The sequence below is a fragment of the Desmodus rotundus genome, chromosome 11 (assembly GCF_022682495.2).
Source record: "Desmodus rotundus isolate HL8 chromosome 11, HLdesRot8A.1, whole genome shotgun sequence".
NCBI lineage: Eukaryota > Metazoa > Chordata > Mammalia > Chiroptera > Phyllostomidae > Desmodus > Desmodus rotundus.
Genome location: NC_071397.1, coordinates 98,287,144 through 98,312,666, shown reverse-complemented (window position 1 = coordinate 98,312,666; position 25,523 = coordinate 98,287,144). Strand labels below are relative to the sequence as shown.

At 58.1% G+C, this 25,523-nt stretch overlaps 1 protein-coding gene across 1 annotated transcript in view; it reads right to left on the bottom strand.

Annotated features, from left to right (window-relative positions):
• Positions 1-242: 242 nt before the first annotated feature.
• IGF2R (insulin like growth factor 2 receptor) overlaps positions 243-25,523 on the bottom strand; it is a 97,163-nt gene continuing 71,882 nt past the window's right edge. Inside the window, exons 30-48 of the mRNA XM_053913616.2 lie at positions 23,258-23,394; positions 21,985-22,175; positions 19,783-19,909; positions 18,987-19,106; positions 18,434-18,690; positions 17,919-18,137; positions 16,339-16,488; positions 13,997-14,158; positions 12,648-12,855; positions 12,226-12,372; positions 10,993-11,227; positions 10,160-10,296; positions 7,959-8,073; positions 7,038-7,184; positions 6,238-6,425; positions 4,813-4,999; positions 3,739-3,888; positions 2,691-2,760; positions 243-2,011 (exon numbers count right to left, since the gene is read on the bottom strand). Of these exons, the coding sequence (XP_053769591.1) occupies positions 1,607-2,011; positions 2,691-2,760; positions 3,739-3,888; positions 4,813-4,999; positions 6,238-6,425; positions 7,038-7,184; positions 7,959-8,073; positions 10,160-10,296; positions 10,993-11,227; positions 12,226-12,372; positions 12,648-12,855; positions 13,997-14,158; positions 16,339-16,488; positions 17,919-18,137; positions 18,434-18,690; positions 18,987-19,106; positions 19,783-19,909; positions 21,985-22,175; positions 23,258-23,394 (3,352 nt within the window). The 3' untranslated portion in view covers positions 243-1,606. The remainder of the gene's footprint in view (positions 2,012-2,690; positions 2,761-3,738; positions 3,889-4,812; positions 5,000-6,237; positions 6,426-7,037; positions 7,185-7,958; positions 8,074-10,159; positions 10,297-10,992; positions 11,228-12,225; positions 12,373-12,647; positions 12,856-13,996; positions 14,159-16,338; positions 16,489-17,918; positions 18,138-18,433; positions 18,691-18,986; positions 19,107-19,782; positions 19,910-21,984; positions 22,176-23,257; positions 23,395-25,523) is intronic.

Below are 25,523 nucleotides of genomic sequence, written 5' to 3'. Positions count from 1 at the left end.
TCACCGCTGGTTCACTTCCCAGAGCTGCCGTGACCAAGCACCATGGACTGGGGGGCTGACACAGCAGAGCTTTCCTGCCTCGCTGCTCTGCAGGCCAGAGGTCCGAGACCTGTCCCAGCTGCCAGCGGGGACGGCGCGGTCCAGACGCAAGCAACCGCAACCTCACAGAGCAGCTGGGCGGCCAGACCGGCCACCACTCGGCGACTCTGCACTCCCAAGTGGAAAGAGCAGGCACACCCAGGTAATAATTTATCTTTTATTGAAATCGTTGAATACTTTATATTACAGTAAATTTGATTGAAAAAAATGAGGAAAGAAATCAATTTTAAAAAATACTCATGTTGAAATCAAATAAGCCAGCCAAACTGAGTACAAACCAATGAATTCTGTCAGGTGGTTTGCTTTTCAGTATGTGACTACCACTGAGTCTATGTACAATTCTAGAATAAGAGAAAAGTCATCCATTAAACACTTCAAGAAAGGAGCCAACGGGGGTGGGGAGACACCACGGTGCTGCCCCGACCTCGGCCGCCCCACAGCTGGGGTCCAAGGGCCACCCCAGGGGCGCGATTCCAGCCCATCAGCGTTCATGCAATTTCCGTAAGTCACGCACTGTGCAAATTAAGGCTTTGTATAGGTCAGATGGTTGATAAACACTTTTTTCTTAAAAAAATAAGCACAGTCACGGTGGTATTGTGAGAACCTGAAGAGGTGAGATCTATAAAGTCATCTGCTCCGACGTCTCAACTCCCCTCTCTCACACACACACAGTCGGTCTTTGGGTGGGTTGTCTGAACTCAGCAGCCGGCGAGAGACATGCTGAGCGCGGAGCTCTGTGCACCTAGGACCCTAGATGTCATGCAAAAAGCTGCAGCCGTCACTGGAGGCAGGGAGCGGGCGAACCCTCTGAAGCCCAGGCACTCGGGGACCCCCATACGGGCGTGTGTGTGCACGCATGTGTGTGCCCGCAGGAAACAGAAAGCCAAGAGGAAGAGAGACAAGATGGAGTATTCTAACTGAAAGGCTACATCATTGACCAGTTCGGAGTCGCGTATGAGACCACCCCGCCCTGACAGCTCCCGTGGACAGCGGTCGAACCGGCGCGGCCGCGGCTGGCAGAGGGAAACTGTTGGGTGGTGGTGTTCTGTTTTTTTTTTTTTTTTTCCTTTTTCACAAACCTGAGTAATTGTCAAAGTCAATAAATAGGAGGAGAGAAGTAAATGCTAAAATATAATGGCCAAATACCCTATAGGGCCTAAAGCAGCAAGGGTTTTTCTCAAATAGAGCCCTCTGTCCCCAGATGCGCCCGGCCCGGCGCGGGTTATGAAGCGCAAGGCAGCCACGCTTTCACAAGAGGACTTGGGGCAAAACCCGGGCCCAGCACCGCCCTTTGGCAACGGGAGTGATGCCTCATTCCATGATGTGGCCCCCCACGGGTGAGCGGTGCCGGACCTCCTCACCCTCTCCCCCATCACAGAAATCCTTCCCTTTCCAAACAGTTTTCGTTAAAGGCAAAAATGACAGAAGCATCATCAAGGTGAAGTCTTATTTGGTTGGAGGTGCCTGGTGGGGCCGCCACCCCACGGCCCCTGGAGGCACCGGGAGCTCAGATGTTCAAGAGATCCTCATCGCTGTCATCGTGGAAGGAAGCCAGGCTGCCGGCATTCCCCGGCGGTGCCGAGGCCCTGGGTGGAGCCCTCCTCCCCTGCTCACCGCCCACCAGCCCCACCCTGTTGTCCCGGAGCACCTTCCTCTGCGGGGCTCTTGCTGGGTGGGCACTTTCCGCCCCGGCCCCTCTGCCCGAGTGAACGCGCACCTCTGGGATGGTCAGGACCTCATCCTCACTGTCCTGGTCGTCCCCGTGCAGGGAGGTGAGGGCCTCAGCTTTCACGGACTTGGTGGTGATGTGGCCGTTCTCCTGCCCTTCCTTCCCGGGTCTGGGGGCGGGTGCCTGGACCTCTTCCATCAGCCACTCAGTTTCATTCTCATCCACCTCCTCCTCCTTGTTGACCTGCAGGGACAAAGCAGAGCTCATGGAGCCCACCTGAGACCCCGCTCTGCTCCTCTGCTCCCCTCCTTCCACCACCCGCCCGAGTCGGGACCCTCCTTTCCCTGCCCATGCAGCCACCATGGTCCCAGTGCCCCACCAGGGAGAGGAAGGCGAGGGCTGGAGCTACCAGCTCCTGCTAAGGCCCAACCAGGCGGACAGTGTCCCAGGGGCAGGGAGCGAGCCAGCAAGTCCGGGCTCCTCCCACAAGAGCCAGGTGCCCGGGGTGGGGGCGTTGGTCAGGAAGGGGAGCCACAGGGACAGGTCTAACTGGGAAGGTTTCTAGAAAGCAGTCTTGCAGTGCACGTGGGAGCCCTGAGTGTGTTTACTCTCTCTGGCCCAAATAATGCCTCTTCCCTGGAAATTTACCTGAAGGAAATCGTCCAAATGCCAAAGGCACAACAACTGACATCACATATACTTTTTGAGAATAGCCAAAAAAGTAGGAGCAACCTAACTAGGAAACGCTCTAAGGAAATCAGCTGTACCCCCGATGAGAGAAACTTGAAGGGGAAAAAAAAAAAAAGACAAACGTGTTTAGGTTAAAAGCAACTGGTGATGTTTTCTCCCTTTTCTAGTTCAAAGTGCCAGTGGTGACGTTTTATCCACAGCTTGATGGGGGGGGAGGGAGGCAGGAAGTTACCTTCGAGTATTTGTAGGACACGTTTGCACTCCGTCTACAGCAGTTGGTTAGTTTACTCATCACCACCTCCCTGTAAGAGACCAGTTACTCCAGGCGGAGCCAGCAGGGCAGGCGCCCCCCAGGCCAGCTGCTCCCAGCTCTAGCGAGGAGCCTGCAACCCCCCACCCCCCAGCACACCCCGCTACAGATGGGTGCACTAAACCCAGGACGGCAGGGTGAGAAGCCAGTTCAGTGGCAAGAACACTCTGGAATCAGACAGAAGTGGATTCAAATCCTGCCCCACCTCTTAGAGGTTTTGCAAAGCCTAGAACAAGTTACGGGATAGTGAGTAGTGCTTTGGCTTTTTCACGTATGAATGTGACGAGACCGCAGCTTCCTGAACCCCGAGACCACAGGAGCCAGGTGATGAAGCCCAGGCTGGCTCACACCCAGACCCCCTGCTCTCCTCTGGCTCATGTGGCAGATAAGAGAGGGCAGGGAGCCCGGAGCTGGCCTACTCCTCTGCCCCGGGCCAGGATGACCACGCACGGGGCTCTGAGCACCACGCCTCAGTCACGTGTGACATGAAAATTCACTGGAAAGTCACACGCCATGAGTGAGGAGCCCCTGCACCCAGTGGAGGGGAGCCAAGAGGATGGTGCCATACCTGGCACACAGTAGGTGCCTAATAAGTGATCACTTTATTGAAGAAGGGAAAGGGAAGGAAAGAGTAGATCGGAAGGAAGTCTGCTTATGGTGAGTGTTTAGCTTTCTGTCCATCTTTGGACATTCAGAGACAGCTGTCCTGAAAACAGGCCAGCCAGGCAAGAGCCAGTGTCACCGTGTGGTATGAGCGGCGGAACCTGATTTGAACACCTGAGACAGGTTCCACGCTCTGGTCCAAAGGGACACCTCGTCTCAGAGATGCAGACGTTCACACAACACAACGGGACACCACTTCCACAGCTGTAACCTCGGGCTCGGGTTGCTGCTGGGCCCCCCATAAAACTGAACCCAAGATGGGATTTTGAACCCCCGCCTTGCGGCCCACCCCCATCCCTCTCCTCACCGTCTTTCCTTCTTGTAGAGCAGCAGGGTCAGCAGACAGCCCGTGAGGGCCACCAGCAGCAGGCTGAGCACGGCCCCGACGGCCTGGCTCCGCTCCGAGAGCCCCTTGTGCGCCTGTGTGTCCTCACCAGCGTCGCTGTCGAAGCCCGCCCTGGAAGGAAGGAAGCCAGGTCACTCGGGCTTTGCTGCCACTGTGAAGTCCCCAGCCATCCCCAACTCGGGGCGTGGCTCTGACTATGCAAATGCCACACCATGACCGAGACCCACCAGACGCAGAGGCCAGTGGGGGGCCGCTCTGATAGGAGGGCGGGCAGCAGTGTCAGCAACCTGGCTGGAAGACCCTGCCTCGAGCTCGCGGACCATTACCAAGGAAATGAGAAAGCCAGCTGAGGGACACAGATACAAAGACATGCTGGCCACACGTGTTTCCCGGACCCCAGCCCTCTGTGCTGGGAATGGAGAGGGATCACAACCCCCTTAAGGCCTCCCCCTCCCAACACGCCCCACTGGGACACAGCTTCCACGTCTCCCAGCCTGGGGAGCGTCCGCAGGACACTGCCGCTCGGCCTGCTAAGCTGCCACGGTCCCCACCGCTCACGTGTGAGAAGAGCAATGCGATTCCCTGGCATTGAACAGTTAGGAAAATGACTGATGGAGAACAAGAAACGGTCCCTTGAGTTAAGTGATGTTTCCCACATAATAAATTGTACTGGGACACAAATAAAAGATTTGCTGGGAGCAAAGCCCTGCCCCCACCCTGGGGCCACCGAAGGGACACACTTGACGGGAGGAAGACAGGAGAAAAGAAAGAGGCACTCCAAGCCGGGAGTGGCAGGGGTGGTGGTACGCGTGGACCAAGGACACGCTGTGGACGATGACTGACACTGGGTGCTCGCTGTGCGGGGTTTACCTCCATCTCTGCTCTGGGTTTTGCTCGTGTCTGAGTGTGTTCCACAGTAAAACACTGGGCAGCAGACACACACAGAGAGGAGGTGGGGGTACGGTTGGTAAGTGTCCATCCAAAGAGGAAAGTGACCGACAGCGAGCCCCGCCAACGCCGGGACACGGCACTCACCCCAGAGGACACACAGCAGAGGTGTACCAGGAGAAAAGGTACTGGCAGTCGGCAGTCTCGTGGCTGAACTCGGGGATCCCGTCCTCCACCAAAGGGTCACAGTGGAAGAAGATGGTGGAAGAGACGGTTTTGGTCTTGTCTTTTCCACACTTGGAGGACGAGGTGAAGACCACGTCCAGGTCACCATCTGCCAGGAAGGAAGGTGACACAGCCACAGTGGCGCTACCACCTCTGTTCCAACCCAGGCTGAGTCTGTCTCTTCCCAGGCTCTGAGAATTCTGTGTGGACTTTAAGTCAGGTGTAAAGGCCCCGCATCAAACACCGCCTGGGCACTCTTCTTCACAGGCCACTGGACACGCACTGTGGAGCCCCTGCCTTACGTCAGTGTGCAAGGAAAACTTGAACCCTGCCCTGAAAGAAGTCTGGCTTTCGTCCTCGGCTAATAATACGGTTTGGAGGGACAGCTGGCCACAAGGTACAAGTGTACCTGGAGACTGAGATCAACCAAGTGAGCAACCAGCCAACCAGCCAGCTAACCAGTCAATCAACCAGCCAGCTAATCAACCAACTGTCAGCCAATCAACCAACCAACCAGCCAGCCAGCCAATCAACCAACTATCAGCCAATCAACCAGCCAGCCAGTCAACTAATCAGCTAGCTAATCAACCAGCCAATCAACCAACCATCAGCTAATCAACCAACCAACCACCAGCCAATCAACCGTCAGCCAATCAACCATCTGTCAGCCAATCAACCAATCAACCAACCAACCAGCCAGCCAATCAACCAACTAGCGATCAACCCAACCAAAACAGCCAACCCACCAACCCTACCCAGTGGAGCCCCCATAAAAGCCCCGGCACCCAAGGGCAGGGAGCTGCCCTGGCCAGTGACCCTCGGTGCCTGGTACCACACTTGGATCCCCCAGGGAGAGAACAGAGAGCGTGGCTCCCTCCTGAACCTGTCCCACGAGCCTCTTCCCTGGGCTGGTCTTAATCGCTACCCTTCCCCTGGAATAAACAAACTGTAACTGCTCTCAGGGAGTCCTCCAAGTCCTTCTAGTGAATCACGGAACCTGAGGGTGGGGATGGGAGCCCCGCACACTGGCAGCGGTGTCAGGAGTGAGGGGGCCTTGGTGGATTCAGCCCCTTCCACACGCTGCAGGCGGCTCAGTGTCCCCAGTCAGCCACAGCCGAGGGCCAGGGAGTCGGGCGTGTGAGAAGAGCTGTGCCGGGAGGGGAGCCCTGGGGCCCAGGCCGCCCAATCCGTCCGGACAGGGGGCACGTAGAGCAAGAATCAGACCAGGGCTTTTGCTTTAAACTGCATCTGAGATTTCAACGAAGGGGGCTACTTCATGGACATTTTAAAGACCTTTTTTTGAGGACGTTAAATATGGAACGACAGACAATGAGAAGAAGCAATTACCTTGAATGTAGTATTTGGTTTTATCGGAAGTCCCAACTTTCCTACTGAAGTGCTGATCGTTGGGTTTAATCTGGCAAATGTTGGCCCCGGTGCAAGCCGGGTTTTGGGAGTTTGTGATGGAAGAAAGCTGGATTTCGTACAGGTACTTGTCCCCGTTGGCTCTAATGTCCCCAGAGGCACTGAACAGCCTGAAGAGACAGGAGAGATGGCAGTGACTCTGGCAGTCCTCTAAGCAAGCCGTCTGCTACAGCCCCCAAGTCCTGGGAGCGAGTGCGGGGCCACAGGGCGCACCCGTTCTCCCAGCCTGGGCGGCATATCCGTGAGCCTGCGGACACTCCGGCAAGTGCCAGCCTCTGTCCCCGCTGTCTCACAAGCAAGGAGCCTTCCCTGAACTGTCCAGCAGCCCACACACTTCACCCGGCCCCAGGCACGCCGGTCCCCTCGGCCACCCAACCCCAAGAACTGCCCCAGTGACAGTGCCAAGAAACTGATCAGTTTTGCAGAAGCTGATGAGCCTGCAGACGCCCAATCAAGAGCAGTTTCAGGAGGTTTTGGCTTCGACCCCTGGGCTTATCACAATGTGAGAGGGAGGGGTAACTTTATTTTTACACTCAAGAGAATTCACCATCTTTGGTGTTAAAACTCAACTGCCGAGCAATGCTTTTCCTCGGTTGAAGCAAAACTAGAAACGGTAACTAAGGCACACAGCCTGTTCCTCCCAGCTCCCCGCCAGGGCGAGACCCGAGCTGCCGGCTGAAGTGGAACCCACTGCAGGGCTCCAAGGAAAACGCTTCGCGTACTTAAAATAGATGTCTCCGAGGTTGGCGCTCTTGCCGTTGACAGGGTTGGTGACGGTCCCATTCACCATCTGCACCTCCTGCGGCTTCACGGCGCAGGCGGCCCGCGAGTCCCAGCTGAAGTAGTACGTGCAGCTGTCCCTGTCAAACCTGGAAGGAGACGCAGGGCACGGTCACGGCCAGCGGACGCGGCTGTGCGAGGCTTCGCCAGGCGACTGCCGCACTGTTCCTGAGGCTGCTCCCTGGCTTTCGGGGCTCCAGCCAACCATCCACAGGGGCTTCCCTTCCCTGCCCTCCCTGTGAAGGGCTGGGATGCCTATTCATTCCCTTTCCTCCCTCAGCAAGGCGAAGACACAGGTGAGAGTTTAACGCAACTTTTTAAACTTGGAAACTGTGCGACATCTAAAAGCTAGAAAAAAATGTGCTCCTATATTTTTGAATTTTTATTTGACAAGCGTTTTCGTCTCACAAATTGAGGAAGCCCGTGGACAATTCCTGGGTGCTCCTCCCTTTTTCCAGCCCAGCTCTAGAAGGAATCCAGCCTTTCACAAAGAGGGGCCCACATGCTCCACCTGGTGGCCAAACTCACCCTCACACCAGATGCAGAACTGCCTGGAACATTCTAGTAGATGCCAAGAGCACCCCAGGTGCCAGCTCCACCTGCCCACCATGGGTCCCAGACAGGCCACTCAAACACTAGCCTTGGCCACCCCTATCAGTGCCCTTTTGGTTCCACAACTTTCAAACACAGAGGCCAGTTAAATGCTGCTTTACATGGCTATGTTAGTCTGGAAACAGGGGTTCCTCCGGGGAGCAGCCCTGCCCCGCCCCACCCCCACCCAGAAGTCTCAGCGCCTGCCCCTCCCTGTCCTGACCACCAACACCCTCTCCCTGCTTCCCCGTCACCCTTCTTGGCCCCCTCACCTCTTGAAGGCAGGCCTGCCCACCGTCTGGGCACAGGTCAGCTCTATGACACTGGATGCAGTCTTGTTTTTACCGCACGGGTCACCTTTAGAATACGTCACAATGATCTTGTCATCTGGAACACAAACAGTTGAAGGGACGTTACCTCCAGTGTGTTATAAAAACCTTCAACGTCAGAAGTCAGCCAGGGCAGCAGAGATGTTTGGCTCTGAAAACGTATCACCCAGGCCACCCGCAGCTGGCAGAGCAGGACACCCTGGCTCAAATCCAACCTCCTGTCCCCCAGTTTCATGGCCCGAGTCACAGCCTCCCAAGCCTCAGTATCCGCACGTGTGTGACCAGGATGCTGCCCAGACCTGCAGGCCGCCGAGGCGCCCGGAAAGTGCCGGCACAATGAGTGCGCGGAGCGGGACCTCAGCAGCAGCCCTCTCCACCGTACGTTCTGCACAATTCCTGTGTCATTCCAGGTGCCTTCCTGACACCCCCCCTCACGGGGGCCTCCCTGTGGCAGGGCAGGTGCTCGACCTCCGCCCTACAGAGAGAGGAGCCAGGGATAGCACGACTGGTTTTCTTGGGACTTCCGGCTGCACAGTGAGCTCTTTCTGCTCCTGAAAATAACCCAGTCACAGAAATGGCTGAGACGCCGCCCCTGCAGGGTCTAAGAGAAAAGTGGGAAGCACTTTTACCCCTGTGCTGGGGCCGAGCTGCTGCAAGTGGCTGCTGGGGTTGTCCTGCAGGTGGCCTGCGACCCCGGCTCTGTGGACAGGTAGTGGCTCTGGGGCCCAGGGCAGGGTCCTCAGGACACACCCCCAGCTGACTCTCCCACACGCATGCCAGAGGCAGAGGGTATGGAGAAGACAGTATAGGCAGCGGTTCCAGCTTCCCCAGGGCTCTCCAGGAGCCCTGGCCACCTGGTACTAAACCGTATGGCAGGGCCAGTGACGCCCAGGCCCTCAGCCCCACCCAAATCCAAAGCCGCCCCTGCTGAACTTGTTTTAAACACTGGGCTTCTGTGCAAATTCCGTTCACGATCCACTGCCTTAAAGAGAAAATCTTAAATGGCTGGAGTACCAAACAAGTGTCAGCCTTAATGCAGATGCCCCCGGATGGACATCCACTCCGCCCCCAAAGCCTCAGCTGCCCAACCTGTGAAGGGGACCCCACCCCTGCCCTGTGAAGCTGTGAGGGTCACACACACTTAAAGCACTGCTTTCAATACAGGTTGGGTCCTGGGACAGAGAGACCGTCTCTGCACACCCACACCCCTAAATGAACGGGGGTGGGTCGCTGAGGGTGTCCTTAGAGGGTGTGCCAGGCACCAGGAGATTACTGTGAGCTCCACCTTCCATGAAGCCATCAACAGCCTCGTCTCCCTCAGGGACCCGTGGGAGGTGCAGGAGACTGTCCACTAGCCACACACAAGCACGAGGTTGCAGGGAAAGCTGCCCTCTGCCCGAGCCCTGTGAGCAGCCGACACAGCAGCAGTAACTGAAACTCCCTGGGGGGCTGGATCATGGGCAGAGTGGTCCAGGACCCCTGCCTGTGGGGCAACTCTCCCGCAACCTGCAGAGTCCGGCATGATTCTCCTCGAGAGGGGCAACGGCGCCCTCAGAACCGCCCTTCTCCGGGTCAACTGCTGCGAGCCTAGTCCCACACCTATGGTTTGATGGGGACAGCTCGAGGGCCCCAGTGCAGTCTGGCAGGCAAAGGGGAGCGTGTCCTCCTTACTGGTCCCCCGACCCTCCCCAGCTGTCCCTGAACTGCGAAAGCCCTGCCTGCCTGCTTTACATGACGTGAGGTGGAAACTCGCACTCAACACCAACTACGAGACAGGAATTTTCTGTGAATGCTGTTAAAGAGCTTCACTATTATTCCCCAAACTATGTAACTGGCTCTCCCAAACACACACTTGCACACGCACCTGCACACTCAGCCACTCGACCCTCTGCTGGAGCAGGAATTCAGGGGGGCCTGCACTCCCTGCCTTCCTCCTGGACCCCCGCGCCCGGATCTGGCCTCTCAGCCCTTAAAGCTCCAGGGGCAGCCGCGCAGCCTGGGGCACCGTCATGGGAACAGTCCCTGGAGGCTTCACCCCAGGGTGAAGTCCGTGCGGCCCGTCCGGGTCACTCGAGAACACCTCAGCCCCCACTCAGACGCAGCAGCGCCTGCAGCTGGTCATGCGCCCAGGGCCCGGGCCTCACCTTCGACGTCCAGCTTCTGCGTGTGGACCAGCCCCAGCACCTGCACGTCGCCCGACTCGCTCTTCCTGCAGACGCTGGCTCTGTCGGAGCAGTCCAGCGGCCCCTTGTACACTCTCTGGCACAAGTTGATGTAGTACCTGCAGGGTGACACAGAGCACAAGGACCGGGGCTCAGCCTCGGCCCTGACCCCTCCGAGCAGTAGCTCTTCCCGTCCCCTCAGAAAAAGCCGCCATCCTGACAACCTAGGAGCCCGCAGCCCGTCTGGAAGCAGCACGCAAGCGGCTTTTCAAGTGCAGACAGCACAGTGCGTCCCCTCCTGAAGAAGGGGCAGGGCGCGCCCACCCGGCACCCGGGGTGAACCCTGAGATGGGAAGGGCTTTGAGTTGGGACAGGAAGTGGCTCAAATCCTGGTGCACCGTTCACCTGAAAGGTGACGAGCCCTCCAAGTCCATGCCCCCCTGAGGCGAACACTTAAGGATTAAGAGCGCCTGGCAGAGAGCAGCACCCTACACCTGGAGCCGTTGGCACAAATAAGGAACCTCGGGCAGAACCCAAGGGCTGAAGGGCTGAGAAAGTGAACTCACATCCAGGAGCTCATCACGGATGCCCCCCCCGCCAACACGAGTCAGAGTGAACCTCGCTGGGCCGGGCCTCTGCCTTCCAACCCACACCTGACACCCCCGGGCCGCTGCCGGGGGCACAGGAGCACCCAGGCCACCTGGGCTTCAGATTTACAAGGCCATCCTGCCGGAGGGCCTGGAGGGGCCCAGTGCGCGTCCCTGACTGCACTCCCGGAGAGCAGGCCTCTGCTGGCAAGTGGGGAAGGTACTCACGAGGCCCCTTGGTGGACGAAGAACCAGGACCCGGTGAGAGAGGACAGCAGCCGTAGGTCGTAGGTTTTGTGCTTCTGGATGAACTTGCACTCCATCTTCTTCGGAGGGCAGACAACTTTCGTTTTCCACTCAAATGTCACCTCGCACCCCCGAGTTTCGCTGAACACCTGGGGCCGGCCAATGTCAGCATCCTCGTCACACTTAAAGACGATGGCAGATGTCCGGTGGCTGTTCGCTGGGGGGCAGCGGGGGACAGTCAGACACACGCAGCCCATGTCCCCCACCGTGCTCCACCTCCACCCTGGCCGCCCCACGCTGTGCCAGCCGGGCCTCACTGTTTCACGCCCATAAACAGACCCAGACCGGGCATCTCTTTCTGTCCCTCCCAACACCCCGCAGCACTAGCTCAACTCCCCAAGGACAGGCACTTGAATGTGATTAACACACCAGAGACTTTAAAAAAATAAGAAAAGCCAAGTTAACAGTGAGAGCCTCGCAATGACCGGAAAACGTCTGAATGCAACGGACCCGGAGAAGAGAGTCCTTCCACCACAAGCCTCAGAACGAAACTACAGCGAGTTCAACACTTGTGACTCCTCACTACGTATCGTTCTGTTTCCTGACCGGGTACGGGAATTAAATACTTTCTAACGCCTTTATCCCATCTTGCTTTCCTTGGGAATTCACATCGGTTCACGTCACACACATTAGTGGGATTCTCTCACGTCACTGGGGTGTGAACACCGCAGGAATAGGGACGCCAAGCCTGGTCACCGTGACGCCCCTGGCCCAGGCCTGCCATGGAGCAGAAAGGCGGTGGAGGAGCCCTCCGCCATTCCTGACATTCATGCGCCACCCTGCAGGCCCGTGATAAGCAGTCACCTGCCGAGGCAGGGGTCTGAGCCACCAGGGAAGAGAACCCCGAGGCAGGGGTCTGAGCCACCAGGGAAGAGAACCGATGGGTACACAGGGCTCTCGAGCTAGCGAGTGCGCCCAGCTGACTGCCCCACCCGTGCCCACTAACCCCACTGTGGTCTGCCCGTGTGGCTACGCAACACCACCCCACGGACAATTAAACACGTCCCTTCACTATGGAAAACAGCCCAGACGAGCGGGAAAGTTACATGTCACAGAGTCACTGCCACTAGCTCAGAGAGCCACAAAGGTCTGAGCTTACCCCGAGGGCGTGCCACCAGCTGCACCCCCCGTGCCGGACGCAGCTCTGCTACTTACACTGTCGGCAAAACCCCCACTCGTGGTCGCGGTCGTAGTCCGCGGTCGTCGCGCACCACAGCCTCACCCTGTTCTCCACCACACACTGGTCGTAGCTCTTCCCGTTGAAGATGAAGGGGAACACGCAGGGGTCACCCTCCTCGGTTTCTGGAAAGAGGACACGGGCATGACCCACGCTGCCCTGTCGAGAACCTCCTACCGCAAGGGTCCCCCCAGAGCACCTTCAGGACCAGCAGGCCTGCTCCACAGAGACCAGAGCGAGTTTCCAGGCCTAAGCCCTCACTCCCGGGGCCATCGGGACTAACGTCCCTGTGGTCCCAGTCCATGGTCTCGGCACAGACGGGGCCTGCAGCTTCGCTCCTCGGTTTCCCCCGCTGCCAGGTCAAATGTCACGTTAACTGCCAATCACTGCCAAGTGTTACCTGGAGGGCAACTGTCTCCGTTGGCGTAACTTAAAATGACGGCTTCGTCCTGGTGCCTGTAATCCAGTCTCATTGATGCCAGCCGTCCGAAAGACACCCCCTTGCTCCCGGAGAGCAGGCAGACGCCGCCGTCCTTGCAGCCCCCTTCGTCCAGGCCCGCGGCTGCCGTGCACACCCCCACGCTGTAGGTGCGCGAGTCTCGAGTCACCTGGACAGACGACACCACGTGTGCTGGTGAATGAGTCTCCAGGCGGAGGGTCGCCATGGTGTATGCGGGAAAGCAGGGCTGCGCCTGCGAGCTGTGAGTCAGGGCGCACCTCCTCCAGTGCTGGCCTCGTGCCGCTCTCTGGACCCCTCCCTCCAGCCACCGAAAGGAGCCACACCTCCCTCCACCCCAGGCCCCACCCCTCCCGTGGCAGCACACACAGAGCCATCCTCTGCAGCTGGGCCTGGGGCAGGAGCAGCTGTGAGGCCTCAGGCTTCTCACTCGCCCCCTTCCTGAAGCCCCGTCCCCACCTGAAACCTGGGTGTGGGGAGGACTGACGTAATGAGCACAGCTCGGGTGCTCCATGATTAACTGCACACCTTGCCTCGCTCGCCAGCCCTGCCCTCGCAGGCTCACACCTGCTGCACACCTGTCGGCAGGGCCCATGACAGGCAAGGTCTCTGTCACAGCACGCAGGGCACGCAGTTGCGAGCTCACTGCTCACCAGCTGCCAACCCCGGCCGAAGGCCACGGCCACAGAACTCGGTCACGTCCAGGTCGCAGGCCCAGAGGCCTAGGATTCCCTCAACCACCAGCAACCCGAGGGGGCCCGTCTCGTCGACACAACCAACAGTCCAGGACACGCAGGCTGGGAGCGAGACGGGCCCCGAGCCCCCTCCACCGTTGCTGCTGTGGTTGGCAAAATAGCTGCTCTTCCTCTTACACCAGGCTGAACCCCAAGGGGACTAACTCCAGGTGGCCTCTGCTGGCTGCAGGAGGCTGGCTTTGCCCTCTGGGGGCGTGGTCACCAGTGCATCCTGAGCCACCCCCTGGTCCTCACCTGTGATACGAAGGGTCCCCAGGCGACCTCACAGGGTCACTTAATCCTCACCCAGCCCTAAGGAACTAAAATCTCTGAACCAGGAGGTGCACCTCAACCATCAGCTATGGCGGGTTAGCCACCCCCCCAGGACCCTCCAGGCTGACCCCCTGTGAAGTACACCACCCTCCAGGCACTGCCTCAGTGGCCACTCGGCCTTCAGGGGTCACCGATGTCCCATTAGCTAAAACACAGCGGACATCGGAAAGCCCAGGCCGCTGTCCCCCCCCGCCCCGAGGTCCCCAGGCCGGGCGGCAGGACTACCTTGAAGGTGCTTTTGGAGAGGCTGGACAGGTTGAAGCTGTAGTAGAGCTGCTCGTCCGTCAGGGAGCAGCCATCGGTCTTCACCTCGTCTGGGCAGACAAGTGGGGTCTCCCACTCGAACACAAAGTCGCACTCGCTGGTCCTGAGCAGCTCGGGGGTCCCCTGTGTGGGAGACGAGAATGGCCTTGGCACCCCGCGTGGGTCAGACATGGCACCCTCCCCCACTCGCCAACCCCGCAAGCAGTGCAGACACAGGCCGGCGGGGCTGGGTCCCTGCCTGTCCCAGGAGAAGGGTCCTGGCTGCAGCCACAGGCCACCAGGTACATGGGTGACCTCCCGAAGAAAGGGGGCGATCTTTAAACATCGTGACAGAGAAGTGTGTGAAGCTGCGACCCTGCTGTTGCGAAGGAGGGCAGCAAGTGCTCCGACACGCTCACGAGCGGCACCCCCACGCCACCACTGCCAGACACGGAGATGTTTACAACAAGGGCGAGACGCCCGCAGCCAGACCTCGCCCAGGCAGGGCAGCTGAAGTCCACACGCGAATTTCCTCCTCAGCCACAGCCAGAGCCACAGCCTCAGCCAGAGCCACAGCCTCAGACACAGCCACAGTCTCAGCCACAGACACAGCCTCAGCCACAACCTCAGCCACAGATACAGCCACAGCCTCAGCCACAGACACAGCCTCAGCCACAGACACAGCCACACCCTCAGCCACAGCCACAGCCTCAGCCACAACCTCAGCCACAGACACAGACGCGGCCATAGCTGAGGCAATCAGTCGGGAATTCTATTTTCGTCACTGCTGAGAATCTTTTTTCCTAGAAACTCAAGTGGAAAAAGTGTTTCCACTAAAGATAAAACCCACCAGAGAAGAACATAGCTTTAAAATCTTTCTAAAACTGGAATAAGCATTCAGTGCAAGAGCCCTTGTCTCTAAAATACGCAAGCACCGATCTGTCTCAAGGAGCTGCCACCGCCGCCACGCAGACAATGAGCAAAATTCAGTGTGCGCCCCGCTGTCTCCCTCCTGGTGAGGACGGCCTGGTGCTCCTCGGGAGACACCCCCACCCCCACGCAGGCACACGCAGGCAGAGCCAAACGGGGCTGGCTGCACACAGCTCCCCTCCCTCTGCAGCACCATCGCCCATCCCCGGCAGCTGGATGCAGGGCCGCACCCAATGGCCCTGAGGTGCTTTGGGCATCTCTGTGGGAAGGCCTACTCCCCCACCCAACTCCTGCTGTCCCTCCCTGCCAGGCCTGCCAGGTCTCCTCCCACCCCGTCCAGCACACTGGCCCCTGACAAGCCCCCTGCAGGCCCAGACCTCAGAGCCTCACCTTGCCGAAGGTGCAGGACACGTTAGCGGACTGGGGCCCCCTGCCTGCTACCTGAGCCCCTAGGGCAAGGGAACCAGGCTCTACCGGGGTGAGCCGAAGCGTGGTTATGGTTGTTTGTGTGGAAATAATACAATAACCAAGAAATAACAGGATAAGCTGTTTCATGCACTCACAACTGTAAAGGGGTTTTTTTATCCGCCCCTGTCTGTGTGTAGTCACATCACACACCCACACCCACGCACGAGCCCTGTCACCTAGCACAGTAACACCCCTGCAGCAACACACACAACAGTCACAGCAGGCGGGACACACAGCCCACCAGCAGCCTCAGTCCGTCCCGTCCAAGGGTGGGAAATGCTCCGGGCTTCAGGGATCTCAGGAGCACAGCTCAGGGGGTGCAGGGCCAGGCACCCAGAGCGGAGCCCTCAGCCAGAGCAGCAGGTGGGGGCACAGGCCCGTCCCCCAGCTGTCCTGAGTCACAGAGAAAGGGGGCCGCTGTCTCCTGGCTCATCTCTCATTCACTCAGGGGGTCAAGAGGAAGCGCACACGAAGACTCTAGAACGAGATGCACGTGGGACAGAAGCCGACGGCCTCCTTGAGGTCCCGTGTACGACTCTGTTGGACCTGTTTGATCCCGGGGCTCTCCTTTCACTTGCCAACTTCTGAATCTGAGGTCATTACAGCTGCCAGCAGGCCGTCAACGTCCCAGTAAGAATCAACCACCAACGTCACAGGTAAAAAAAACAGTTACGATGGCTTCCCGCAGTGGTAGGCCAAGTTGAACACCAGCCCCACGCTCAGGTCATGTGTGTTTTTAAGTTTAGTGGCCCCCCTGTGCAAACCCCGCCCTGTTAACTCAGGGTGGGCTTGCTCGCTGCCCACGTCATTCAGCAGTTGTCCTCTGCAAGGACAGCGCCCTCGGGTCTAGGGCGGCTCCGCAGGCTCCAGCACGGGCTCGCTAACGCCTGCTGCAGCTCCCAGCTGTGCACACGCGGCACACTTACCATGCTCACGCCCCTCTTGCAGTGGAAAGCGATCAGCGAGGTGTAGTTGAAGTGTTTGTCCGCTAGGCAAGGGGTACTGCTTTCGAAATTCAAGTAAACTTCATTCGCTACGGGATTGAGGATCGGAGGGCCCGCGACTCGGCCAATATCCTAGACGAAGAAAAACGCACACACCGTTTCAGGAAGTTCATCGTTCCTCAGGTTAACACAAAACTGCAAAAACACACCTTGTCCGTCTTAAAAATAGTAGCATCTAAGGAAACTGGTGTAAGAGCAACCCGCGTGGCAGGTCCTGACGTTCAGACGCTGCACAGAAAATCCAGAGCTCTGGGGTAATCAGTTATACAACCTGCGGTTGGTAACAGCGGCTCTCTTTCTGCCCACGGGGAGGCCAGAGGTGCCAGGCTGCAGCACTTCTCTCTGCAGTCACACCGAGAATGCCGCCTGCTCTCCTGTGGCCTGACGGCGGGAGGCAGGACCCCGCGTGCGCCCCGCGCTGACCGTCTCCCTCCACCTTCCAGGGGGGCAAGGCCTGCTCCCCGTCCCCTCTCACAGCTCAGCCCAGGTTTCGGGGGAGCAGGGGGTGCGGGGGGGTGGTGCACACAGGACAGAGAGGCAAGCAGCCGGGGCCAGCACACGCGTGTGCACTGAGTGCGAGCGTGTGACACTCTTCAGGGCGTGTTCAGGCCACGACGCTGCAGCGGCCACTCCGATCGGAGACTCTGCTGGTTATTAAAATCTGAAAAAGGGTTGCCAGGCAATGAAACCCAGTAGACAGAGCCGCTCAGACGGTGGCCCGCATCCTGGGCCCCAGCCTGCACTACCGGGTAGCTGGACACGGAAGTGCTTCCTACTGAGCCCAGGCCTGTCCAGGCCCGTCGTCTCCTGCGTGGCTGTGGCCCCATAGTCACCTCATGGCCCACTTCCCTGCCCACTCCTGACAGTGCCCGGTTAGTGTCCATCTTTTGAAAGGACATCTACATACCTCAGGACAGGGCTCACAAAACACACCACCTTTGAGATACACTGCAAGGAATAAAACCGGCCAAGGATTTGACAAAACATGAATGTAACTCATGAAGACCATTTGTGAACACCCGAATCTCCACTGATAAATGCTAGTATACAAACCACGGCTTTCAGGGCCGAGTATTTAGCTGTTAGCAAGGCGCTCGGGCCCTTAACTCTCACCCGTTCACTGAAGAAAGTGCCTGCATTTCACAAGCCTTTTAATGACACAAGATGTGCATTTCAAGGAAATCAGGCTCTGCCAATGATTTCTTGTACTCACATACAAATTTCTCCATCGGGGTCCACCTTGAGCCCGCTAATGCAACGCAGGAGTCTCCCCACACACGTGTGTTCACGTGCTCTCCCACAGCACACAGACCCCCTGGCCACCCCTGTCAGCTGACAGCTTCCACCCCCTTCCCCGTGGTCTCAGAACATCCCAGTCCCAGGCCCCTTGTCCACTCGTTCTGCCTGAGTCACTCCCCGGTGAAAGCAAGAAACACAACGTGCAGGCTCATTGCTAAAAATCTTGCAAACAGGGTTTCCACCCTCAGACGTCCCTCACTTACTATGGGGGCTCCGTCCACGGGCACCTTGCACACAGCGGCCCCGGCGGGACACGGCACCCCGTGCATGGGGTTCAGCGGCTGGCAGATGTTGATGTAGAAGTCGGGGTTGGTGTCGGTGGAATCGTCCTCGCTCTCATCGTACGCCTCGTACCCCCCCGTGCGGTGGATGAGGGGAGACAAGTCGATGATGGAGCTGCCGTTCTTCACAGAGCACTCCGGCTGTCAAAGAGGAGACACCTCGTGGAGTCCGCAGGGGACATTCCTAATCACCACGACCCACGAGAACGTCAAAGCTGAGCAACCACCACAGAAAAAAGGACAAAGGGTGGACTCATGTCCCCGAATGCTCAGGTACATGACACTGAACGCTCGGATCCGATGACCACCATCAGGAGTGGGTGAGACACTGGGCATCTGCGGGGGCGGGGGGGGGGGGCGCCTAGTGACCCGCAGTAAACCCGGAGTTGACACCCAGGCATTTCTCAGATGCTGCGTGGGCCCAGCCCCCCACTCACCTCCTGCTCGCAGGCCAGGGGCGTGTGCCAGGAGAAGAAGAGCGTGCACGTCTGCTTGTCCAGGGAGATGAGCATGGGCCTGTTGGTGGGCCCGGCCTCAGGCCGGCACACAAAGTTGATGACGCTCTTGTACCTCAGGCCGGATTTGGAAGGACAAAGGGACCCTTCCTCGTACACCAGCCTCAAGACCTGGTCCACGTAGGTGAGCCTCTTGCTTGCCCTGCCCACACTGATCCTGGTCTGCCCGAAGCAGGCCCCTGTGCCGGGAGGGGGTGGAAGGAAGAGACACACGACCGTGGATTCCAGTGACTGGTTCTCTAGAACTTCCCACAAACCCACAGCTGACACTCGTAACTCTGAGGGTCCAACGCAGTCTGACAGGCGCTGTGCGTCTGCTCCTTCATCCCGTGGCCATGCACCCCCCCTTCCCCCATGAGCTGCCCGCCGCTAGAGGGACGGCGTGCGATCTCGGTGTCACCTCGGCACTCTGGCTACAGGGACACAGAGACGACCTCGGGGACGAGAGACAGGCGGCAGGAGGCCGCACACTCACCCACGCCGGGGGCGCAGTTCTCATTCTCCCCGCAGATGCTGATGTAGACGAGCCCCTTCTCGCTGTAAGCGGCTGTGTGTCCGGTGCTGCCACTTAGAGAGTTCAGATCGAACAGGTGTCCTGCAAGGGGACGGGACCCGGTGATGCCAGGGGGCTGAGACGTGGGGGACCCATCACCAGCATTCACATCTGGGGATCACACCAGCTGACGGAATATCTGACTTCTCACCACGAGACCCTGGACCACTTGTGGACACAGCCCTAGAAAAATGCTCCTGACCAGCCGGCCTGTGTCGCAAGGCCCCCAGTGCCCCGACTGGTGAAACGGCCCATCTTTCCCCAGAGACAGCAGCTCATCGCACCCTGCTGCTCCTGGAGTTGGGCCCCAGCAGCCACAGGGGTTCTGGGGGACACAGGAGGGCCCAGGGCCGCTCCGTCAGCCTGCAAACTGCCACCTGCATCGCTCAGGTCCCCAGCACAGAGGCTCCGTGGAGGTGCCCCTGGCTGACCTGGCAGATACCAGGGAGGCTGGCTGTAACCAGCTCTGGGAGCCCAGGGCTGGTGTGACAGCGCCTGTGGACCCAGGAGTCCCAGGGAGCACGCTCTCAGGGAGACGACTAGTCTCTCCAAGGAGCGCGTCGAGGCAGCAGAGAGGACAGGTCCCAGAGAAGAGGCTGAACGCACTCACAGGCCAGACGCTGCTGCCCAGCTGCACTCTGGGCCCCACCCGTGCAGGGCTCGTGGCGGGCAGGGTCCCTCCCCCCAGGGACAGTGTCGGTGACGGGCGGCGTCTCACCTGTGGCAGGGTTGGTGACCTGGCAGTCACCATGCACGTTGCTCCTCACAGGGCAGGCGGCTACGGTGGGCCAGGCGAAGGTGTACTCGCAGCTCTCCACCGCGCTGACGAGCATGGGCCGGGAGTTCTAGGGCCAAGGACAGAGGTCGCTGGCGGGCCGTGCGGGGTGCTCGCCATCAGTGCCCTGCCTCAGACGGGGCCAGCACACCCCAAGGACGAGATATCCCCAAGGACGAGACTTCTGTCCCGACATCTCAGAAAGGGGGCAGGTTTGGAAAAAGCAAGGGATCGGGATTTGCGCCTGAGACACCGCCGGGGGCTCCACACACAGAGGGACTGAGATGCACCCAGAGCAGGAACTCCACCTAGGGGACCGAGAAGGCCCCACAAACTCTGCCGCTCTCCCAGTCCCCAAAATGTCTGTGCCATCTGCCCTGGAGAAAGAACTGGTCCTGTTTCATCATGGATTAAGACCCCAGTGTTCCCAATCTGCCCAGCACAGAGCAAGGGGAAGGGGGCCCACGGCCTCAAACCACGCAGAGGATGAAAACCACTCTCTGTAGGCAAAAGACAGACCTACAGAGTAGAGCCACACCAGCTGTGGGCGGGGCCGCATAAACCCCACAAACACAGGACAAGTTTCATCTGCAGGACTCAAGAGGCTGTGGATGGCACCATGGTCCCTGCAGGTGGCGCCTGGTCCCACGTGTGCCACTGACCCCTGTCCTGGCCACCAGCACTAAGGTTTGGGGCGGTCGGCTCCTGCATTGTAGAAGGGCCACCCACCCATGTCACTCTCAATAAACACAGCAGGCCCACACCTGTTTGCATGTCACATCCGCCTAGCTCCCGTCCTGCTGAGAATCATGTGCCACCATGATTATTTCTGCCCACCCCACCCCACCTCCTCAGGCTGGAAAAGGTTACAATGTTCCCAGCAGAGGCTTCAGCAGGGATTTTTCCTAGACCCCACCAAGGGCCGGTCATTAAGCCCTGAAATAAATCCTCCTCCCACTCCTTGGACAGTTGCCGCACAGGACAGGGCTGGGAGCCGAGTGGACAAGGACACTCAAGAGGGCTACTGTGAGTCACAAATGAGCAGATGAGTGATAACAATCTGAAAGAAAAATGAACCAAAATCTGCTGTTACAGACAAAACAAAAAGGCCCGCCATTAATCCTGCGAACCCCTCCACCGCACCAGCCGAGACTTGCTCCGTGTATCTCCCACGCTTCTCGTCCGCCACAGGCCTGCTTACGTCCACTCAGCAGTCACACCCACTGGGGAGGCCACGCTGGTCCAGCTACACACAGAGCCCCTCACAGTCCCCTGTCACAGTCCCTCCACGGGTCGGTCAGCTCCTTCCTTCTCTACCATGAGCCCCTCAGCTCCACGACAGAATCAAAGGTCTATCCAGACCCCAGGGGCCCACCAGTCCCGGCTAAGCCTCTGCAGAAGAGAGGAACCTCCGCTGCCTCTCCCATCCAGAGGGCTGGCCCTGGTCCCCGAGCATCCCTAATCCCCACTCCTCCCACCACACAGCTGGACAGAGCGGGCGCTCTGCCCTGACACGGACAGGGCTGGTCCAGCTTGACCCTGTTCCCAAGCAAGCTGCAACCCTCCTCTTACACAGAGCACCTGGGTTCTCCTTACTACCCTGTGCAGATGCCACCGTGGTGAACAGCAGTCCTAAGAAACCTTCAACCACGGAGCTGCCCAGACCGACCGTCTGGGCCAGGAATCACAGGGCCCGGAGACAGGGTCAGCCTGGCCACCACGCACTGGCCGTGCCCGCCCGGAACCTGGCCCCTCCTCTCTGACCTGCACACCGGCCGGGCAGGAAAGGCAGGGCACACTGCTCCGCCGTGAGGACCAAGGGCACAGTGTCAAGCGTCGCTTTTCTGCACAGTCTTTGGGGAGCTGAGTCTGCACAGTCTTTGGGGAGCTGAGTCAAACCCGAACCAGAACCAACAGATTCTGCAGTCACAGTGGAAGCACCAGGTCCAGCGTGCCAGGAGCTGGAGCAGAAAGGTGCTCCGGGACTCCAGGGCCAACGCGACACTGCCCTCTCACCCACTGGCACCCTGCGGCCCCTGAGTCCCTCGACTCACATCCCAAGGGAAGAGGCCGGGCTCACTGACCCTTCGATCCCGACTGTCCCTGCAGCTGCAGCCCCGGGGCTGAGGAGGCTGTGTCACTTACGACTTGGCTCTCACTGCAGGTGAAGCGGATGGTGGTCGACTTTTTCCTAATCCGGTCCGGACACGAGCTGCCGTCGACATACTTCAGTACGATGACGCCGTCGATCCACTGAGGGCCATCACTCACCCTGCCCAGGCTCACGGGCTTGGAGCCAGTCTGCAGACACGCGGCCGCTTCCGGAGGGCACGGCTCTGCCACGGGAGACACGGTGAGTTGCCTTCGGCCGCCTTCCAGTCTAGAATTTACCTCTGTCTGGCAGGGGATGTCGGGCACACTGCATATTTGATTCCAGCAGCTCCTCTGAAACACGCTTCTTTTACATCGATCAGATGACAGTGACGCCATGGGTTCCCACGCACCCAAACACCATGTGACCAGAGATGGATGGGGACAGGCAGGGGATGCGGGAGAATCCGAGGTGTACCAGGCCGAATTACTTCTGAACCCAAGAGCAATGGAGCTAAAATACTCAGATGAAGCCCGAGAGGCACTTTAAATGTCCTACATTCACGTGCTTTAACCAAGAAGGCCCCACGAACTCTGCCGCTTTCCCAGTCCCCAAAATGTCTGTGCCATCTGCCCTGGAGAAAGAACTGGTCCTGCTTCACCGTGGATTAAGACCCCAGTGTCCCCAATCTGCCCAGCACAGAGCAAGGGGACCCACAGCCTCAAACCACGCAGAGGATAAAAACCACTCTCTGTAGGCGAAAGACAGACCTACAGAGTAGAGCCACACCAGCTGTGGGCGGGGCCGCATAAACCCCACAAACACAGGACAAGTTTCATCTGCAGGACTCAAGAGGCTGTGGATAGCACCATGGTCCCTGCAGGTGGCGCCTGGTCCCACGTGTGCCACTGACCCCTGTCCTGGCCACCAGCACTAAGGTCTGGGGTGGTTGGCTCCTGCATTGTAAAAGGGCCACCCACCCATGTCACTCTCAATAAAAACAGCAGGCCCACACCTGTTTGCATGTCACATCCGCCTAGCTCCCGTCCTGCTGAGAATCATGTGCCCCCATGATTATTTCTGCCCACCCCCACCCCTACCTCTGCAGGCTGGAAAAGGTTACAATGTTCCCAGCAGAGCCTTCAGCACAGACTTATCCTGGACTCCACCAGGGGTCGGTAGTTAAGCCCCTGAAATAAGTCCTCCTGCTGCTCCTCAGCCAAACCAGTCCCTTTTCACAGAGAGGAATGCACCTTCAAAAAAGCCCGCACCAGCTCATTTCCCCGTAAACACCACAAGCTGCCAGCCCACCGAGAGTCCTCTCACCCGAGCCCGGCTGCGGAGCCAGAGACTTGCAAACGTTGATGAGGTAGTGCTCGGTGGCCCCTGTGCTGGTGACTGCTTCCCAGTTGTCACTGTAGCGTGACAGGGACGAGAGGTCGAAGCTGTTGCCGGCCGCGTCCCTGCGGGGAGCAGAGCGCTGTGGTCAGGTCCCACTGTACCCTCACTGAGAACCTGGCACACCGCCTGCCAGGGCTCGGGGTGTGGGTGCCCAACACCCTGGGAATCGGACCTGCCCCAGGGACGGGGCTTTAGACAGGAGCACCCCCACGCGCAGCCGGGACCAGTGACAACCCAACTCCGTGCAACTCCAAGACTGTGTTCAGAGGGTGGGGGGAGGTGAGGCAGGTATGGCAGGGGCGGGGGGTAAAGGGTGATAGACGGAGACTTGGGGTGTTGAACACACAGCACAGGGTACCAATCACCTGTTGTCAATTTGTGCACCTGAAACCTATATAATTATTAACCGGTGCCACCCAATAAATTCAATAAAGAAGAAAAAAATACTTAGTGCAACAAAATTATATATTAACCAAAAACTCCAAACATGAAGCCTGAAAGTTAGTGTCTGCCACACTCAGACCAGTGAGAAGACCGAGGGGGCAGCTCAGACACCGGGGCGCCCCCAGCACCGACCACTCTTGGGGCGGGCCACCTGCTGTCAAAACCTGAGGCCACCAACGGTCATTCAAATTAGAACAGGCTGGTGGTGACCCTTCTACTCAGCTAACAGTGTTCTTACTACATGAGTCCCCACGCAGACAGTTATGAGACCCACCCCGGCCCCAGGCACAGCCCTGCTGGTGAGCAAGGGTGGCACTCGGTCCCCATAGAGGGACAGGCCACGTGAGGACAGAGGACAAATTGTAGACACCACTTCATCAGGTCCGAGCACATCAGGAGAGAATAAAAAGCATTCGTTCATTCATTCAAAGAATACAATGGGGGAGTCCTAGGAAACAAAACAAATGAAAATCTTCACAAGTTTACAGAAGTTACAGTGAAGAAAAGCCCATACACAGGATAAACTTGTTTGGGGTACAGTGTGTCAGATGTCAGTCAGAGCTGGGGAGAAGCAGCCAGGGGAGGCGGCCATCAAGTTGGGGGAGGAGGAGAAAGCAGCAGAGTGGTCAGAGAAGGCCTCGCTGGGAAGGCGGCCTCTGCGTAAACTCGGAAGGATGAGGAACAGCCAGCCTTTCAGAGGCCCAGGAAAGAAGACCCGGGCAGCGGGAGTGGCAAGAGCAAAGGGCCTGTGGCAGCAGGGCGAGTGTGGTACATCCAGAAAAGCCAGGAGCCCCATGCGGCTGGCACAGAGCACAGGAGGGAGACAAGGAGCTGGGGGCAAGGTAAGAGGTGATACAACGTAACAGAACCTAGGTTTCTTAGCTCGCTGTAAGCTCACAGCTTACAGCTCCACACAAGGCAGGAAAATCACTACTGTGAAGGGTCTCAGCAACACAGCGGCCTGGCCGGCATCTGCTTGAACAGAAGCATTCTAACCACTGCACTGGACACGTCCGGGGCGGCAGTGGGGAAGCAGGGGGCCAACTCAGAGGTGACGCAGGTACGAGACGAAGACAGCCTGAACCGGGGTAGGGCACTGTTTCTGGAATAGAGAATTCTAGATACTTGGAAGGTTGATGGACCACAAACGGGGCGTGAGAGAGAAAGAAGCAAAGGATGAGCTGGCATTAAGCAGTAGGTCATCTGTGAGAGATGTGGGTGATGGCAGAATCAGACCCTGAGGACTTCAGGTAACACAGTATCTGACAGTAATGTGCTTAAAATGGTTAGAGACCTAAAAGAAGAAACTGAAACTGTAATAAAAGAACATACTTTGGGGGTTGGGGTCGGGGGGAGAAGTAATGGATTAGAAAGAGTACCAAATGCAGTTATTGAGAGCCTGAACTCAGAACTCAGAATTTTAAAAAAGTCACGAAAAATTTTAAAAGGCAGCAAATAGCCAAACCAGCAAATTAAAATCAACTGATAAGAGAATCAGCAAACTGGAAAATAGGTCTAAGGAAATAGAATATAGTACAGAAAGAGATGAGAAAGATATTGAAAGATATGTGGGCAGAATGGGGAGGTGTGAGATACAGTTAATAGAAGTTCTGAGGGAAAGAGCAGAACTGGTTAGAGGCAACATTCAAAGACACCGTAGCTGCAAGTTTTCCAAACTCAGTAACAGATAAGCATCTTTAGCTTTATGAAGTGCCAAGTTCCAAGAATGTAAGTAGTAATTAATCCC